Here is a 21,193-nt window from a genome sequence, read left to right as displayed (position 1 = left end):
GAATGTCGAACCATCCAACGGTTCCGATCTGAAGCACCAGGAGAACAACGGAATCGTTAACAACGGCGGTCTGACGTCCAGGAATAACGGCAACGGCAGTACAACGGCTGCCAGTGCCACCATTACGCCAGCCGGTGTGGGTTCGAGAGGGAGCGAATCGCCTGTGGGGCATCATAACCATGAACGCAGGCCCAGTTGGAGGCTGAAGGTGGATAATGGAAGCAAGGTGAGGAATTAGATTCAGGAAAAATGATTTTTTTTAACTTCCCGAAGGAGAAGTTTATGTTTTCATCAAAAAATCCGATTCGCTAATTTTATGTTTTCTCCTGGACGTTTCTAAAGTCATTCTGAATCGAATGAGACCAACATTTGGAAAAAGTATGTGTGTGTGTGTGTATGTGTGTGTGTGTGTGTGTATGAACAGATTTTTAACTTCCCGAAGGAGAAGTTTATGTTTTCATCAAAAAATCCGATTCGCTAATTTTATGTTTTCTCCTGGACGTTTCTCGAAGCCATTCTGAATCGAATGAGACCAAATTTGGAAAAGGTATGTGTGTGTGTGTGTATGTGTGTGTGTGTGTATGTGTGTGTGTGTGTGTGTGTATGAACAGATTTTTAACTTCCCGAAGGAGAAGTTTATGTTTTCATAAAAAAATCCGATTCGCTAATTTTATGTTTTCTCCTGGACGTTTCTCGAAGCCATTCTGAATCGAATGAGACCGAATTTGGAAAAAGTATGTGTGTGTGTGTGTGTGAACAGATTTTTAACTTCCCAAAAAAGAAGTTTATGTTTTAATCAAAAAATCCGATTCGCTAATTTTATGTTTTCTCCTGAACGTTTCGAGACATTCTGAATCGAATGAGACCGAATTTAAGGGAAAAAAAAGTATGTGTGTGTGTATGTGTAAGTGTATGGGAACAGATTTTTATGTTTTCATCAAAAAATCCGATTCGCTAATTTTATGTTTTCTCCTGGACGTTTCGAGACATTCTGAATCGAATGAGACCAAATTTAAGGGAAAAGTGTGTGTGTGTGTGTGTGTATGAACAGATTTTTAACTTCTCGAAGGAGGAGTTTATGTTTTCATCAAAAAATCCGATTCGCTAATTTTATGTTTTCTCCTGGACGTTTCTCGAAGCCATTCTGAATCGAATGAGACCAAATTTGGAAAAAGTATGTGTGTGTGTATGTGTATGTGAACAGATTTTTTGCCGTACATCGACGTTTTCTCTAAAACGCCTGAACCGATTTCAGAAATTTAAAAGCCATTCATGTATCTCAATGAACACTATAGTTTGTCGGTTTTGTAGTAGGTCTAGTTAGGCCGAGACGTTTCTTTATAAATATCAGAAAAGTGAAAAATTTTTCGTCCACGTTTTAGCCCGCAATTGTGAATCGATTTTGAAAATTCAAAAACCGTTTGGAAGATATTGGCCGGGCCGTTTTCTTGTAATAAAGTGTTAAAAAAAATTTTTTTCGACGATTTTCATTATTAACTTCCCGTAGGACAAGTTATAGTAATCGCAAAAAAATCGAAAATTAAAATTTTTATATATTTTGACGTTTTGAAGGTTTCTGAACATTTTGGCATACCTCAGAAAAAATGTATGTATGTGTGTGTGTGTGCGTGTGTGTGTGTGTGTGCGTGTGTGTGTGTGTTTTCGGATACAAATTTTCGTCGACGATTTTGAGAACACGGATGAAGCGATTTGAATAATTCAAAAAACATTCGATTTGTATTGATAAGGAGACGTGCTGATTAGTTTTTGGCGTAGGCAGGTCTAGCCGTTCCGAAGATATGAGGCAAAAAGTGCCAAAAACGGTAACTCAGTTTTTAAGATAACGAAGGGTTTGATTTGAATGATTAAAAAAACATTTTACTTGTATTAACAAGGTAAAGAATTGTTCAAATTTGCATGAAGGCAGGTCGAGCGGTTTCGGAGATCTAACAAAAAAAGTAAAAAAAAATGCCATTCGGCGGCCAAAAATGCACATTAAAATGCACACAAAAATGCATTAGACATATGCACATCAAATTATCAGATATTTTATAGAGATTTTAACAATAAGTATAAATTTTGTTCACATTCCTATGGGTTCCGTACCAATGTTTATTTGTGAGACAGCGGCGCGGCGCTTACGCGCTTCGATATTTCGTCTCTATGCAGTTAAAGCAGTACGATCGCTCTGAAAAAAAAGTTCAGAATTTCCAAAATAGGTCAAAATGAAGAAAAAAAATTTTTTTTCAAAAAAATTTTTTGTTCTCAAAAAAAAAATTTTTTTTTTTTTCAAAAAAAAGTTATTTTTTGTCAAATTTATAGTTTCTCAAAAATCTAAACTTCTTCGAAGTAAATTTTTTTCAAAAATGTCAATCGTTTTGGTACGGGAAGTTCCAGCAATAGGGCACGATGCCATGCGCCTCACTAGTTTAACTAGTCAAAGTTTGCAAAAATTAGTCAAAGTTTGCAAAAATTGGTATCGTTTTTTTGGCATTTGTCAAAATTAGACTTTTTATCGACATTTTCTCAAAAACGCCTGAACCGTTTTCAGAAATTGAAAAGCCATTTGATGTATCTCGATGAGGACTAGTGTTTGTCAGTTTTGTGCGACGATCTGCCGAGCCGTTTCTTTATAATTCAAAAAAAAGTGTTCACATTTAAGCTCATCCTACCGAACCGATTTTAAAAAATCAAAAACTGTCGGAAAGATATTAGTTGGGATTGATGCTGATTAATTTTAGGTGAAAATCTACCGAGCCGTTTTCTTATAATCAACTCTAGAAAAAAAAATTTAAGCCGATTTTTATGGAAGTTTTTTTTAGCGATATATATCATGGCCTTATAGGACTTACTGCAGTATTACGGCCTTGCGACAAGTAGTTTAATTTTAAAAATTCATCAAAGTTTGAGAAAATGGGTAGTTTTTTTGACATTAGTTAAAATGAAAATTAGACGATTTACTTGGTATAACGATAGAGTACTTGGTTTTAATGAACATAGTAAACCATTAAAGTCCTACGGAAACTGGTTCAATTATAATTATTGATCAATTAAAATTATTGATTTTTGAAAATTTGCTTTAAGAGAACACTCCGAGTTAACGTATTCGTTCGTTTGTTTGCAATGATGTGTAATAAATCCACTCGGAATACTTTTAATGACTCATAAATTAATTTATTGTTTATTGATTAAGTCGATTATTTACACATATCGGGAAGTTCATGTAACTTGCCTCAAGGCTAAATACCAAACCAACTAGTTATTTTTATATTATTGACTGAAAATTTTCTCATTAAACCGCTAAAAAAAACCATCAATTTTAAAATGATTTAATCTGACTCGATTTTCGATAGAAACATTTTTATATGGCATTTTTATATGATTTGCCAAAACGTTTTTTTCTTTTGTTACATTCGTAAGTATTTTATATATGTTTATGTCTGAGTGCAGAAATAAAACATAGTTATAAAACATTCAAAATATATTGAGTTTGATACAATATCGAAGACAATGAAGACTTGTTTTTCATTTACCAGTTTAAGCTGGAAGATGCCACGAAGTCGAGTAGTGATACCCAGCCCACAAGACGTCCCACCAGTGTTCCGGCTGTTAACAATTCAACAAGCTCTCTGTCAAGGGACTCTGCGGGTAACAATAGGAGTAGTGTGGCAGATCCCACGAGAATGACGAATGATGCCACTGTCACCGGTACTGGTACTGGTACTGGTACTGATAACACGACTGTAACTCTGCAACTGAGACGACCCACCAGGAGCACACAAGAGGATAAAGGTAATAAGATAGAATAAATAGAATGAAGTAATTTATATTGTTTAGGGAAAATTAATTCCAAATTCAAAAAAATTAAATTCTCGATTTTTTTTTATTCTTTGAAATTTTTCAAAATTTTAAAAAAATTGCAACTTTTTTAAAAAATTTGAACATGGATTCAACTTTTGCAATTTTTTGAAAAATATTAAATTATGCAACTTTCTCAAAAAATTTTAAAATATCCACACAGATTTGCAAAAAAATTCAAAATGTTCAATTTTTTTAAAAAATTTTGGATATGAATTCAAAATTTGCACTTTTTTGAAAAATATAATTTTTTTCAACTTTATCAAAAAAAAATTTAAAATCATTATTTTTTTTTTAAATTTTGCACTGCAATAAATTCAAAATGTGCAATTTTTATAAAAAAATATCAGTTTTCATCTTTTTTTTAAAAATCTAAACTTTCAACTTTTTTTGAAAATTTTGGACATAAAATCAAAATTTGCATTTTTTATAAAAAGTTATAAAATTTCCAACTTTTTCAAAAAAAATTGAAAATCTCACAATTCAACTTTTTTTTTTAATTTTGCAGGTAGATTCAAAATTTGCAAAATTTTAACTAATATCAATTTTTTCAAAAAATTTCAAAAAAAAAATAACTTTCAAAATTTAAACTTTTCAAATTTATTTAAAAATTTTAGACGTAAATTCAAAATTTGCATTTTTTTTAAAAAAATTCAAATTTTTCAACTTTTTCAAAAAATTTCAAAATCTCCCGATTTACAAAAAAATTCAAAACTTTCAACTTTGTTTAAAAATTTTGGGCATAAATTCGAAATTTGCAATTTTTATTAAGAATGTCAAATTTTTAAACTTTTTCAAAAAATTTCAAAAACTCCAGATTTGCAAAAAAAATCAAAATTTTCAACTTTTTTTAGAAAGCTTGGACATAAATTCAAAGATTGCAATTTTTATTGAAGGTACCAAGTTTTTCAACATTTTCAAAATATACACACAGATTTACAAAAAAATCAAAATTTTAAACTTTTTTTTGAAAAATTGTGGACGTAAAGACAAAGTGTGCAAATTTAAAAAAAAATCAAATAATTCAGCTTTTTTAAAAAATTTCAAAATATCCACACCGATTTGCAAAAATGTTCAACTTTTTTAAAAAAAATAAATTCAGAATTTCCAATTTTTTATTAACACCAATTTTTTCAACGTTTTCAAAAAAATTTAAACTTTTCAACTTTTTTTTAAATTTTGGAGATGAATTCAAAATTTGCATTTTTTTTAAAAAATCATTTTTTTCAACTTTTCAAAAAATTTCAAATCTTTTTTTCGAAAATTAAAAAATCAATATTTTTTCAAAAACAGAATCGAATTTGTTCAAAAATTGTATCTCAAGTTTTATAAATATTATTTTGCTTAATTTTAATGGACATAATATTTTTACAATCGCACAGAAAAAATATTATTGATATATTCGCCTTTATATTTTTTTCATGTTATCTAATGTTTTATATATCTAACTATAATAATTATTTGTTTATTTTCGTAGAGCAAGATAAAGAAAATGATGTTAGAAATGCACAGGCGACACAGGCCGTCATTCAGAGACGACGGAGGCCCAAGAGAAGGTCGACCGGTGTCGTTAATTTGGACATGGACGTAAGTAAAAAAAAATTTGAACAGACTATTTTACTAACCATAAGTTAACTCCATAAATATCACACAATTATGCACAATTTGCTTTTATGATCTAAAAACTTATTATTGTTTTACTAGAATGACGAATACTATACCTACGGGTAAATATCCGAACAAAATGAAAAATAATATGTACATATTTATATTTATTGAAATATATAATTTCAAGTCAAAAAAAGATCATGAATATCAATATTCCATAATTTTAATAGTTTTATAAAGACAAAACAAATTTACAATACAACTGTTTTTATCAAAGTTGATTATTTTCTTTTATTACACTTTGATCTTGAACATGTGCGTGGACGATTTTTTTAATTATAGAAATACAAGTCAAAAATGTATAGCTTGTTATTTTTATAAATATCTATGTATTTAGTTTATATAACTTAATTTTTATTTCAATTTTTTTATAGGACTTGGATCCGGACAAGCAAGATGGTGACAACGGAGCTGGTGGTGACAATAATACCAATGAGGTAAGTCAGATTTATTTTGTTTTTTTTTTAACTTCCTGAAGCAGAAGTTTGTTTTTTCCAAAAAATCCGATTCGCTAATTTTATGTCTTCTCGATGTGTATGTGTGTGAATAGAGAGAGAATAGATTTTTTAACTTGTCGTCTGTATTTATGTATTTCTATGTATATATGTATCCATGTATATTTATTGGTGATTATTATTACGTCAAGTTTGAAATTAGCCAAACGTTCGTTTCTGTCTTGAAATAGAATTTCGATTTGTAAACACGAATGTGAACTCTTGCGCCTCGAAACAGATGCTAATACTGATGATGATGCTCATTCTTATTAATAGACTACTTTATTATATTAAAATATACTTAATATACTCTACACGATTGTTTATGAAATGTTAAAATCCACTTAATACTTACAGTCCAGAAAAAAAACTACACGTAAACGACTTTTCAAAATCTAAACTTTATTACAAAATAATAGTGTCGGACACAGAACAGATTTTTAGAATAAACCATGGTTTGCATATCTATTTTATTATACTTTTGAAATCCTCATGATTATTTCGTTGCCAAAAAAATCTTTCATCATTTTAATGCAAATCATATCTTTGCCCACTTTTTTTTCTCATTCAGTCCGAATTCTATTTTTGGCCGCCACTGATCTAAATCTGTCGTCTATTCAGATCAATGTAACAAAAATGTTAATTTTTTTGGCAGCCGTTTCATCTCTATTTTTCAATATTATTATTATTATGATGGGGGAGTTAATTTTGCGAAATTCGTAGAAATTGAGAGAAAATCTATTTTAGATTTAACAAAAGGTATAAACTGACTACAGACGGTACATGTTGTTCTATTAATCCCGATCTGTCTTATATTTTGATAGACAGATCGTGATTTATGAAATTAGATGATTTGGTTGACACTTTTTGATGATAAATAGAAACACTGGACACGGCAAACTTTTAGTAGCGAATGTAGTACTACCTAAATTATAATTTATTTATAATATAAGCATTTTCCAGAATGTCCTTCGTAATCATTCTCCACCTACATTCTCATTACTTGAAGTCTCGAAATGTTGTACTTTTTCAGGGGAAAGGTGGAAAATTTCAATATAAAGTCACACTCATTTAAAATGGTCAAGTAATTTCTAGATTCGTTTTTTTTGGAATACTACATTTGGTTAGAGAATATATTGCAATAAAATTATCACTCAATACTTTTATTATTGCAAATTTTGGAACAAAGATGGAACTCATGGAGCTACTGCTAAAAAATTTGAAAAAATCTTGATTCATACATAGATGGTATCCAATATTTAGGAATGTTCTGTCAAAATTTCTGGTAACATAAATCATTCACAAAATTTATGAGCAATACTACTATTACCACTCAGATTGTGAATCATGTACATAATGTATGAAACCATCGTCAAATATGGAATATTAGAAATTTTTGGTATACTTGCATTCAAACATTCGTGATATTTCCAAATTTTGTTTTAGACATCGAAAATATTTGGAATATCTTACATACTTACTGCATTGAATTACGAATCTATTGAAATTTGTTTTGAATGGCCATAGAATTATCTTGAGTAATTAACTTTTTGGCATACCTTAGAAAATTAGCTGTTTGTGTGTGTGCGGATACAAATTTTCGTGGACGATTTTGGGAACGCCGATCAACCGATTTGAATTCAAAAAACATTCGATTTGTATTGTTAAGGAGACGTGCTGATTAGTTTTTTACGAAGGCAGGTCTAGCCATTCCGAAGATACGGGGCAAAAAGTGCCAAAAACGGTAACTCAGTTTTTAAGAGAACGGAGCGTTTGATTTTAATAATACAGAAAACATTTTACTTGTATTGAAAAGATGAAGAACATATTAAATTTTTGGTAAGGCAACTCCATCGGTTATGGACTCTCAATAAAAATAAGTTAAAAAAATGTCATTTGGCGGTGAAAAATGTTTATTGGACATATGCACATCAAATTATCAGATATTTTATAGAGATTTTAATGTGTACACATGTGTATAAATGTATGTTTATAATTTTTTTTTTGGGTTTCGTTCCAAGGTTTTTAATTACGGTACCGGAAATTCCAGCAAAATTCAGAAAAATTTTTACATGTATTGACAAGATGAAGACTTGATTAAATTTTGGGAAGGCAGCTCTATCCATTCGTAAATCTTGTAAAAAAAGTAAACAAAAATGCCATTTGACAATCAAAAATGATCATTAGACATATGCACATCAAATTATCAGATATTTTATAGAGATTTTAATAATGTGTATCAATTTTGTTTACATTTCTATGGGTTCCGTAACATCGTTTGTCTATTCGTCTCTATGCAGTTAAAGCAGCGCGATTGCTTTGAAAAAAAGTTCAAAATTTCGAAAATATTTCAAATAATAAAAAAAAAAATTCAAAAAGTTTCCGAAAATATTTCAAATAATGAGAAAAAAATTTTCAAAAAGTTTTTCCAAAAAAGACATTTTTTTCTAATTTAAAATTTCTCAAAAATGTAATTTTTTCAAAGTTTAATAATAATAATAATAATAATGTTTTTTTAAAACAAATATTTTTTAATAGCGCAAGTTCCTGCAATTTGCTTTGAGGCATGATTCCATACTCAACTAGTTTCATTTTTAACCTATAATTTTTCAACACTTTCTTGTGCACTCTCTTATCCAACACATGCCATACATTATTTAATCTGCATATTTCTTTTAAATTTTGATATACTTCTAATTTCTCTGTTAGCATTAATGTTAATGCTCCTCCTGGTGTTTATAATCTAATAATAGCACCAGTCCGCTCTACACCATGTGCGAATGTAAACACTTCTGCACAAAGGAACACAAAAATCGTGGCGAAATGGTGTTGAAACGGAAACCCGAGATATAATTTTGTCTTTTACGATGTAAAAGACTTTTACGACTGAGATGTGTATTAAATTTCACACAGAAGGAAACCGTTTGATGTCGATAAAAGAAAAAAAGGAACATAATTCTATAAACCAAAGTAACCTCCAAATAGGACAAAGGTCAGAAGATAACTTTAGTTCGACTTGTTATTAACTTTCCGTTGGGTAGTTATAGTAATGGGCCGAAAATCGAAATGAATCGAAATGGCAAAGTATAAGATAAAAAAGAGACTCTACTGACGAGGAAACTGAAAATTAATAAATAGGGACTCTACTGACCAGCGAACTTAAAACTGTATAAGAAGAGACTCTAACGACGAACAAACTGAAAAATTAACAAAAGAGACTCCCCTAGCGAGCATAAAAAATAATGAAATAGGGACTCTATTGACGAGCAAACTGAAAATTAATAAAAAAAAGGGACTCGAGAGACGAACAAAATGAAAATTAAGAAAAAAGAGACTTTACTGACGAGCAAACTGAAAATTTATGAAAGAGACTCTACTGACAAGCAAACTAAAAATTAAATAAAAGTGACTCTACTGCAAAACAAACTGAGAATTGACTAAAAAAGTAATTTTTTTTATCTTTATCAACTGCTTGCTTAATAAATTATGAAAATAAATCAATTTTAAAAATGTGTATTACAAACATTTTCTTATGCATTTTTTTTTCTTCCCGTGGGGTAAGTTATTCTAATCGTCCAAAAATCGAAATTGAAAATTTTTACATTTCTCGATGTTTTGAAGGTTTCTGAACATTTTGGCATACCTCAGAAAAAATGGATGTGTGTGTGTGTGTGTTTTGTATGTCCGCATTCTTTCGTCCACGTTTTCAGGCGCACGGATCAACCGATTTGAATGGTTTAAAAAACATTCGATCCCTATTGATAGGGAGATGTGCAGATTAGTTTTTGGCAAAGGCAGGTCCAGCCGTTACGGAGATACAGAGCAAAGAAGGCAGAAAATACAAATCGAGTTTTTGAGAGAACGGAGTGTCGGATTTGAATGATCTAAAAAACATTCAATTTTTAAGGATTGGGAGAAGTGATTAGTTTTTGGCAAAGACAGGTCTCGGCATTTCGAAGATACAGAGCTAAATGTGCAAAAAATGGCAGTTTTTGAGTGAACTAAGCGTCCGATTTGAATGATCTAAAAAAACTTTCTGCTTGTATTGACAAAACAATTGCTCTTTAGGATAAAAAATTATTACATCTTTTTTTTCATTTTCCATAAAATATTTTTGTAATTTTGGATTAAAAATTTAAAAAATCACTCAGGCTAAGCACAGTCTAAGCGTTACTCTGGTACAAATGTTTACCCAAGTGCGTTTAGACTGTCTATGTACTGAGTACTCTCACAATTTTGTGAAAACTATTGAAAAATGTGAAAATGCCGCCAAGCTAAGCGCAGTATAAGTGAAAATGTCGCACAGAATTATTTGCAAATGCGTTTAGACTGTGACTATACGGGAGCACTTTTTCAAAATTGAATTCGAAATGAAATGACGATTGTTAATGTTCTGGAGATAAATTGATTTATGATTTACATTTGATTTGCTCAGATATAACAAGATAATGCAAAAATAATGAAAGTTACAGTATATTTGTAATAATATATTTGAAAACGTTTAAAATTTCTCGAATATTTCATTACGGTACGGGAAGTTTCAGCAATTTGCCTTAAGGCACGATGCCATACACCACTAGTTTGACACTTGTACCATTTGGAGGTTAGATTTTAAAAGTAGATAGTTTGTGACTACAAACTATTTTATTTGGAGAATTGACCCCTAAATTTTCAGTTTTGAAATATTACTTGTATTATATGTCTAATTCTACTCGTATATTTTGATATTGACCGTGAGACCAAGAGTTAATCCAAGTGTCGTCCGTCTTCTGTCTATAATTAAACATTTAGCACCAGAATAATATGTAATGTGTGCACTAATTAGTCGGTCTAGAGGACACCTGACAACTGACACCTGACACCTGCACTCATTCGACCGATTGACACATTGACACACTTCATTTGACATCTAAAAACTTAACATCCAATTCGTACTAATTATGATGATGATGGAGGACATGATGCTGATTATTGAAGGACATTGTAATCGAGAAATGTAGATTAATAATAAAAATCAGGTGCTTAATTTTTAATCATAATAATCATAATAAGAATTGTGTACTGTCGAAATGGATTGATTTGTAATTAATAATTTCCAACTTCATAAAAATTTATTACAAAAATATTTATCTTCTTTGATCCCACAGTACGTCGACTGAATCTTGCTCGTGACGATTATATCCGTCAATCAAAAAGTAAGTTGCGCCGGTAAGATTTCGGGTGAAAAATGAGTTTATTCTATGGTCCAATATCTTACCAGCATCAACTTATTCTGTGATTGACGACTATAGTTGTCATGAGCAAAATTCAGACTCAAAACTGTGCACACTGTTCCATGCGAGCGACACAGCTAACTGGTTAAAAAACAATTAACAGTTGTAATAGTTTCGTGAAAATTTAATTTATTAACAATTTATTATTTTATTCGTAAACAATTTCAGTTTGTTTTGTATTCACAGTTTTGATCTTTATTTGAAATTTAGTTTGTTTATAAATAATTTGCATTTTGTTATTTACTATTTCGATTTTGGATTTTTTTTTTGGAGCCTCATTTATTTAATTTTTCAACTTTAAAATGCCATTTAGTTCTAAATTCGAATTTTTTTGAAGCCTCATCTATTTGAAAAGTAATTTATTTTTTCTTGACGATATCCATTTCGTTATTCAAAATTTTGATTTTGAATTGAAATCATTTATTTGTTATTGTTGATTTCATTTTTCTTGATGAATTCTACTCTATTTTTTTAATATAATTTTGAATTTCTTATTGAAAACTAGATTAGACTCTCAATAAATTTTTTTTATCTCACTCTGTAAATTTGGATTTTAAAGATGAATTTTGGACTTTCTATTTGGTTTTTGAACTCCACATTGAAAATTTGGATTTCTCATTAAAAATTTCACTTTTCCACTGATTTTTGAATACTACATTGAAAATTCTGATTTTATATTAAAAATACTGATTTTCTATTTAAAATACAGATTTCCCATTGAAAATGCTAATTTTCGTTCCAAATTTGGAATCCCATAAAAAATGTGGAATATTTCTAGTAGTTTTTAATTTTCTGTGGAAATTGTGGTTTTCCATTGAAATTTGGACTACCCATTGCAAATTTTGGACTTCCCATTGTAAATTTGGGATTCCTCATTGAAAATTTGGGCTCTCCATTGAAGTTTTAATTTCCCATTAAAAGTTTTGATTTTCTATTGAAAATTTGGACTACCCATTGAAAATTTGGATTCTCCGTAGAAATTGTGGTTTACCATTGAAAATTTGGATTCTCCCTAGATATTTTGAATTTTCCGTAGAAATTGTGGTTTCCCAATTTAGATTTGCCACCGAAAATTTAGATTCCCCATCGAAAATTTAGATTTTCCATAGAAAATTTAGATTTTCCATCGAAAATTTAGATTTCCCATCGAAAACTTAGATTTTTCAATAAAAATTTAGACTTCCCATTGAAAATTTAGATTTTCCATTGAAAATTTAGATTTCTCATCGAAAATTTAGATTTCTCATCGAAAATTTAGATTTCTCATCGAAAATTCAGATTTCCCATTGCAAATTCAGATTCCATTGAACATTTTGATTCCATCGGAAATTTCATCGAAAACTTAGATTTTCCATCGGAAATGTAAATTTTTCATTGAAAATTCAGATTTCCCATCGAAAATTTGGATTTCCTGTCGAAAATTAGAATGTTTTAGAAAATTTGGATTCTACATAGAAAAAATATTTTTTTTTTTTAAATTCAATTCTCCATTAAAAATTTTGATCCCCGTTGAAAACGTAGATTTTTATTTGAAAATTTGGATTTTTCATTGAAATATTTTGGATTGGACTTATGTCAAATTTAGAATCGTTATTGAAAATGTTATTCTTTAAATTTATAAACCATTTTAAATTTTAAATAGATAAGTAGGAATATAAAAGAAAATGAGCAAAAATGCAATAAACTGATATAAAATAAAGCTAAATTCATTAAAATAGTAATAATAATATATAATATTCATTAAAATTAAGCCATTTTATCAGGTTTTTTTCCTAATATTTAGATTTCGATGAAACTATTTATTGTTGTAAAATATTCCTCTTCTTTTGATATATTTATCTGAAGTTAGAACCATACTGATAAAAAGATTTTAAAACCTAAATTGCATCTTAGATGAGAGAAAGATAATACATAAAAAATTGAAACCCAGACCTGAAAAACCATAGCTAGATTTACCTGATTTTTTGGCAATACATAGGCAAAGAAATGTCTCAATCAAAAAATAATAAATCACATAGTATCCTATAAAACAACTATTGGGTTCACCTTGATATTTCAATTCTATTTAAATTCGTCCTCTCGTGACAAAAGATAAATTTTGCGCATTTGCACAAGTAAGTTTATTTAAGATCGCGGGCTCTGAGGCGATTAGTAATTAATATAAATAATTAACTTATTTCTAACATGTGTAACGCTCTTCAGAAAGTGTTTTTAATTGCATTTGACCAGTTGCCAAAAATCTATCGACTGCGATGATAATATATCAATTTGCCAGGGAAAAGGGGGGGGAGGATATAGAAGGTAAAAATATTATTTTAAATATTTTTCAATTAATTTTTGTATCGAATTGTTTTCGAATTAGTCATAGCAAATGCGTTCTTCGTTTGCGACATGCAAATTTCATCGACCCCGAAATAACTCTCTGTTTGTATTTGAAAAGTCCAAGTCGATTGCAAAACCACAAAGCAGCAGCATTCTAGAACATCCTAAGATATTTGTAACATAATCAAGAGTTTCGCAAAATTATAAATAAATGTCTCCATAGTCATTCGAATGAGTTTTAGTGGATAATATAAGAGGATTTAGTGTCGGACACGTAAATGGACCGTGTCGGCATTGACGTGGACACTAAAATAACTAATAATAAGTGACAATAACTGTAGTAACTAGTGGTGCATGGCATCGTGCTTTAAGGCAAATTGCTGGAACTTCCCGTACCGTAATGAAATATTCGAGAAATTTTAAACGTTCTCAAATATATTATCACAAATACTGTAACTTTCATTATTTTTGCATTATCTTGTTATATCTATCTAGCAAACCAAATGTAAATCATAAATCAATTTATCTCCAGAACATTAACAATCGTCATTTCATTTCAAATTCAATTTCAAAAAAATAGTTGCCTAATTTGCACAAAATTGAAAAAGTGCTCCCGTATAGTTACAGTCTAAACGCATTTGCAAATAATTCTGTGCGACATTTTCACTTATACTGTGCTTAGTTTGGCGGCATTTTCATATTTTTCAATAGTTTTCACAAAATTGGAAAAGTGCTCCAGTACGTAAACAGTCTAAACGCACTTGGGTAAACATTTGTACCAGAGTGGCACTTAGACTGTGTCTAGTCTGGGTAATTTTTTGAATATTTAATCCAAAATTACAAAAAAAATTATGGAAAATAAAAATAGATGTAATAATTTTTTATCCTCAAAAGTAATTGTTTTGTCAATACAAGCAGAAAGTTTTTTAGATCATTCGAATGGGACGCTTAGTTCTCTCAAAAACTGCCAGTTTTTTGTACATTGAGCCCCGTATCTTCGAAATGGTTGGGCCTGCCTTTGCCAATAACTAACAAGCACTTCTCCCAATCATTACAAATTGAATGATTTTTAGATCATTCAAATCCGATGCTAAAAACTGATCAGCACATGTCCCTATCAATAGGGATCGAATGTTTTTTGAACCATTCAAATCGGTTGATCCGTGCGCCCCATCACGTGTACAAAAATTTTATCCATATATACATGCACACACACACACCCATTTTTTCTGAGGTATGCCAAAATGTTCAGAAACCTTCAAAACGTCGAGAAATGCAAAAATTATCAATTTCTATTTTCGGCACTTTACTATAACTACCATACGGGAAGTTAAAAATGGCTTTTAAATTTGTGATATTCAAATTTTGACTCATCATATCACAAATATGATGTAAATTTTGTCATTTTTTTTTGCTAATAACAAAGAAACGGCTGGGCCGATCGTCGGACAAAATTCAGAAGCGATAGTTCTCATAAATTTTCCTAACCGATTCAGCAGTTTTTGAAAAAACGTCGATTAAAGGTCTAATTTTGATAAACGCCAAAAAACAACACTACGGTCATTTTTTCAAACTTTGATTAATTTTTAAAATCAAACTACTTATCGTAGGGCCGTAATATTTCAGTAAGTTCTATAAGACCATAAGGCCAAAATAGTTTCACAAAAAACGACTTAATTTTTTTTTTTCAACAGTTAATTACAAGAAAACAGCTCGGTAGATTTTGACCTAAAACTAATTAGTATTATCCCCAACTAATAACTTTCGTACAGTTTTCGATTTTTTTAAATCGATTCGGTAGTTTGAGCTTAAATGTGGACGAACTGCTTTACACTTTTTTGTAAATTACAAAGAAACGGCTTGGCCGATCGTCGCACAAAACTCAAAAACGATAGTCCTTTTCGAGTTGCATCGAATCGCTTTTAAATTTTTGAAATCGATCTAGCCGTTTTCGAGAAAACGTCGACGTAAGAATCTATTTACACATACACATACACACATATATTTTCTAAATTTGATCTCATTCGATTCAGAATGACTTGAAACGTTGAGAAAACATAAAATTATCATTAAAATATGTTCATTCTAGACTATTCTTCATACTAATTAGATTTTGATTGTATATATTCCATTCAAACATATATAAACAGTGTCGTCTGATCTAATTTAACATTTTGTCTACAAGGAACAAATAATGAAAATTCTAGTTTTTATAATATTTATTCATAGACATTTTTGTTGACTGATTATTTTTATTTTTCGAATGTTTAACCCCTTAACTTGCACGCTCGAGTTAATTTGAGCGCTGGCCGGGTTTTTTTAAAAAAAACTGTGCATTAAGGGGTCAATTACGGCACAGGAAGTTCCAGCAATTTGTTTTAAGGCATGATGCCATGCGACCCATTAGTTTTTTAATTTCTTATACTGCTTATGCTAAGACCATAAATGAATCAAAAGGCAGGACATCAAATGGGATATTAAAAAGTATAGGATAGGATATTCAAATGGCAAAATTGCGAATTTTTTAGACGTGGGTACAGGATAACGTCTGTCGGGTCATCTAGTATATATATAAATATATATATATATATATATATATATGATTTTCCTTAATGCGCAATTTTCTCGTCGCAGCATTTATATTATATTATATTTTGCTGTCACCTAATTAGCGTCATAACATCAAATGACGCGCGACGAAGCGTCGCGTCCACGTCTTCGATTTTTTTTTTTTTTTTTTTTTTGCAAACAAATGCGGATAACTTTGACCTCACATTAATCACATATTTTTACAGGTTTTTTTTAAAAAAGAACAATAAATTAAATTGAATTTAAACGATAAAAATAGAATGGATTGTGACATCGAGGTGTAGATATCTATTATAAACGTCCCGTAGGGTAGTTATAATAATGGGCCGAAAATCTAAAATGGAAATTTTTGCATTTCTCGACGTTTTGAAGGTACTTGAACATTTTGGCATACCTCAGAAAAAATGGATGTGTGTGTGTTTTGTATGTTTCACCTGGTATTTTTCTTTGAGTGGGCAACCCATCGGTCAACGACACGATTTATGTATGGGCTATATAGTAGATATTATGTATATCTGATAGTTATGGCGTACATATGCAACAATGCCCACTAAAGGAGATTTTCACTTCGATGGCCAAGGCTTTGTATAAAAATTTAGGTTAAATTTGTTTCCGATTTAGATAATTGATCAAAAAACATTTTCCTGATAGTTTATCTGAAAGATATCTATTTTTGTACGACACCTGTAAACACTTTGTTCACTATTCTAATTCTAATTGAAGGTGAATGAAATAAAGGAGTTGATGGTGGTTGCCAAAAACGTGCCAACCAGAAAGTTTGTTTAAGACACTTCATGTACCTTTTAAAATATTTATTACAGTATTGTTTAAATTTCACGTCGTTGTTTCTATTTTCGAATTTCCTCCGAAGTGCGAATTGCGAATTGCGCACTTGTTTCCTGAAATAAAATTGCAGGGAAATTTAATATTATTCACTACTAAAATTATTATACTAAAACTAATTGGTATTGGTATTTTGTCTTGAGGCAAGTTACATGAACTTCCCGATATGTGTAAATAATCGACTTAGCCAATATAAAATAAATTAATTTACGAGTGATTAAAAGTATTCCGAGTAGATTTGTTACACATAATTGGAATCGAATGAACACGTTAACTCGGAGTATTTTCTAAAAGCAAATTTTCACGAATCAATAATTTTTATAATTGAAGCAGTTTCCGCAGGACTTTAAAGGTTTACTATGTTCTTTAAGACCAAATACTCTATCGTTATACTAAGTAAATCGTCTAATTTTAATTTTAACAAACGTCAAAAAAACTACTCATTTTTTGAATATTTAAAATTAAAATACTTCTACTACTTAAAAAATCGGCTTAAATTGTTTTTTCAACAGTTAATTACAAGAAAACGGCTCGGTAGGTTTTCACATGAAACTAATCAGTGTCATTCCCTACTAATATCTCTCGAAGAGTTTTCGATTTTTTTTAAATCGATTCGGTAGTATGAGCTTAAATGTAGACGAAAAGTTTAACACTTTTCTGCGATTTACAAAGAAACGGTTTGGCTGATCGTCGCGCAAAATTGATAAACGATAGTCCTCATCGAGATACATCGATCGGCTTTTAACGAAAACGTCGATTTCGGCAAAAAATCTGTTCACGCATACACATACATACTTTTTCCAAATTTGGTCTCATTTTATTCAGAATTTCTTAAAAAGTCGAGAAAACATAAAATTGACGAATTCTCCATCGGAAAGTTAAAAATAACTGTAAGACTATATTTGAAGTTTACTCCTACTTTCTCCCGAACGAAAGCATTTTCTCCACGCGCGTGATTAAAAATAGCCTTTTTTCAATTTGGGAGCCCTTTGGGATTATTACAAAAGACGAATTTAGTATAAAACGACACGTCCTCGTGTTTTGATTCTATTTCTGGTCCATCTTCCTATTTTATTCGACGATGGTCGTGTTAAAATGAAGCATTTGTCATTTTATTACTGCGTGGGAGCAGAGTGGACCGAGACCAAGAATAATAGATAAATTTAATAAAAATAAATTTATCTAGTAATAACAATAATTTTTATTACATACATTAATAAAAATATGATTTTTTTTCTATAAGTTTAAGTTCTTATTATACGTTCATGGTTATAATGAAAATTGCTAAAAATATTGAAAACTAAATAAAATGTACTAAGAATTTAAAGAACAACTAATAATATAAATAGAACTCTAGCACAATAGATAAACAAGTATATATAGGTTGCAAACACGACCGCTTTGACATTAATTAAATTATAATTATTTCCGCTATTCATAGAGGCGCCACCATCTTTAGCACGTAATTCTACTTCTAAGTTCAATTCTAGATAATATGATATATATATTATTTATATAAATAATTATATAATTACTAATATATAAACGATATTAACGGCTATCAATTTTTTTTATCAAAATTCAAAATTTACAACAAAAAAAATTCAAAAGAATTTTAGTTTTCAAAAATGTTCAAGTTTTTAAAATATTTCTGTTTTCAAAAACTATCAGTATTTTCAAAAAAGGCAATTTTTTTCTATATTTAAAATTTAAAATTTAAAATTATCAAAAAAAAAGAACATTTATTTTCTGGCCTTTTAAAAATTTGAAATTATGGTACGGAAAATTCCAGCAATTTGCCTAAGGCACGATGCCGTGCAACACTAGTTTCTGTTATGTTCTTCTTGTTCGGTAAATTTTCAATTGTTTTTTTTTCAAATATTAGAAAAAAAATGTTAAAATCGGTTTGTGGTAAATAATGTAGTATTTTATAATTTCAGAAAAAAAAGATTTTCGCTGAATTTTCACTTATTATAAATTTCTGAAAATTGTTCATAAATTTTTATTTCTTTTTTTTTTTTGAGAATGTTTGAAAATTGTATAAATATCTTACTTGAAAGTTTCTGAAAATTTTTATAAATTTAAATCTGTTTCTTGTGTATTTCGAATTATTGAAAAAGAAATTTATGAAAGCTTTTGAAAATTGTAGACAAATAATTACATTAAATTTTTTTCTTGGATGTTTTTGAAAACTTTTAGATAAATTGTACTTCTTCCCGGAAAATTTAAAATCTGGTAAATTCATACCTTGAATTTAGATCGATAAAATAATACCAATTGATAAATAGTAGGTTAAATTTGAAAACTTCGGCTTAATGCCATTAATAACCCGAAGTTGACAATTTTAGATATAGTTAAATTTCTTTCTTGATGATGTATAAATTGTAGATAAATTGTAATTTTTTTTTAAAAGTATCGATAAGTATCAATTAATTCAGAAAACCTAAATTGCAACCTAATCTTGAATGAAGAATATTAGTGAGTTACCTTTTACTAATTCACATTTTTAATTCAATAAATTTAATAATAATTTTAAATTTTAACTTCAATAATTTATTCAGTTTTAAATAGAATTTTTTGTACCACGTAATTTTCCAAGTTGGATAAAATCGTTTCCACACTTACATATTATGTGTGGCTTCATTCAACAATTATTACCATCATATCTATTTTATAATATCCTATATTTTTATGATATTTAAACATAACAATTAAAAATGCAATTTAAAAAAAATAAAAAATACACATAAAAATGATTCATTTTCTTAATAAAAATTACAATCAAACAGAGTATACAGTCGGAATTTCATAGTTAAACTAAAAGTATATAATTTTTTTATTTTGTGCATTTTTATTATAAAATATTAAAAAAATGTTTGCAGAATGTATTCGTATTCGTCTTGTAATTATTTTATAACTTCTGATGACACATCTATGGCCGATAGAAATCTTACAATATTTATTGTCATTTTATTTTTGACTTATTGGCTGCTAACATTTTAAATATATATTTATATTATATATATATATATATATATATATATATATACATATTTGCATACATACATAAATATATACTTATTTTATAAAATTTGGCAACGGCTCTGTCAAGTGACGTATTCCTCTGATTTCGTCGAACAAAAAACCTCTCAGACTTTCAGTCAACGTTCGATTCTCTAAAAGGAAACACGTCTTTTTTCTCAAACACGAAATAATACGAAATATAAAATAAATATACAGTAAATGATCTTAAAATAAAATTTAAATAATGAAATATTAATATTATTTATATTGAAACCGATGGTGAAAGAAATTATGTGTAGATTGTGGAATTTGTGACATTGATGTGATGTTGTACAAAATACAATATGTGACTTGGTAATAAATTATAAATTGTGAAAAAAAAATTTTTTAAATTAATTAATTAAATTTTATACTAATATAATTAAAATAAATTCCACCTATTAAACTTATTTAGAATTTGAAGTTCAGTGGAAAAGTGCTACCAAGTGGAAGAAGAGTGTTTAAATTAATAATTTTGAAAGTTTAAGATTTTTTATGTATTTTTAATATCAGTAATTAATTGGTTGTCTTTAGTGTTCAAAATTAGTGTAAAATCTTTCAGATCACTAATTTTCTGGATTATCAACACGCTAAAAGAAATTTGTGAACCACCTTGTTGTTAAATTCATCAAATTAGTAAATCTGTGATAAATAAAAATTCTAATTGAGTTAACATTAAGTAGGCACAGCACCTAATCTGAAAAGTTTTGTAATTCAACAAAAATTGAATTAGTGTGAAATCCACAATATTTTTGGACTATTTACAGTACACCAAATTTCTGTACACCACTGCGCCAAGTAGAAGATATATCAACTTATTGGTGACAAAAGCTTCATATTAGAGTATTTGTGACAATTTTCAAAATCTAATAATCTTCTGGGTTAAATTTGATCATCCCTCAAGTGATCTAGTGACATATTGATGATAAAATTATGCTGACAATTACCAAATTAGTTGATCTGTGTAACTCTCTGGATAATAAGTGCCAAATCTGAACCAATAAGTGTTGACAAAATCACAAAAATCAACTTAGTGTCAAAATTTTAATTTATTAACTTTCTGGATCATCAATTTACTCCATT

The 21,193-nt window shown here is 29.1% G+C and overlaps 1 protein-coding gene across 10 annotated transcripts in view; it reads left to right on the top strand.

Moving 5' to 3' along the window:
- LOC113375662 (protein phosphatase 1 regulatory subunit 12C) overlaps positions 1-21,193 on the top strand; it is a 173,164-nt gene that overhangs the window by 118,069 nt on the left and 33,902 nt on the right. For 7 of the 10 annotated variants that reach the window (XM_026615597.1, XM_026615596.1, XM_026615595.1 and 4 more), the window contains exons 12-14: positions 3,537-3,792; positions 5,336-5,445; positions 5,901-5,963. The exons of 1 other annotated variant lie outside the window; for it this stretch is intronic. In XM_026615597.1, coding sequence (XP_026471382.1) covers positions 3,537-3,792; positions 5,336-5,445; positions 5,901-5,963 — 429 coding nt within the window. The remainder of the gene's footprint in view (positions 1-3,536; positions 3,793-5,335; positions 5,446-5,900; positions 5,964-21,193) is intronic. 2 more of the 10 variants (XM_026615593.1, XM_026615594.1) reach the window with 1 other exon arrangement.

Source organism: Ctenocephalides felis, unplaced genomic scaffold (genome assembly GCF_003426905.1).
Source record: "Ctenocephalides felis isolate EL2017-DRISC unplaced genomic scaffold, ASM342690v1 CF-g0.4_SCAFFOLD_01886, whole genome shotgun sequence".
Lineage (NCBI taxonomy): Eukaryota > Metazoa > Arthropoda > Insecta > Siphonaptera > Pulicidae > Ctenocephalides > Ctenocephalides felis.
The sequence above is the reverse complement of the archived record's forward strand: the minus strand, read 5'-3'. Positions and strand labels throughout refer to the sequence as shown.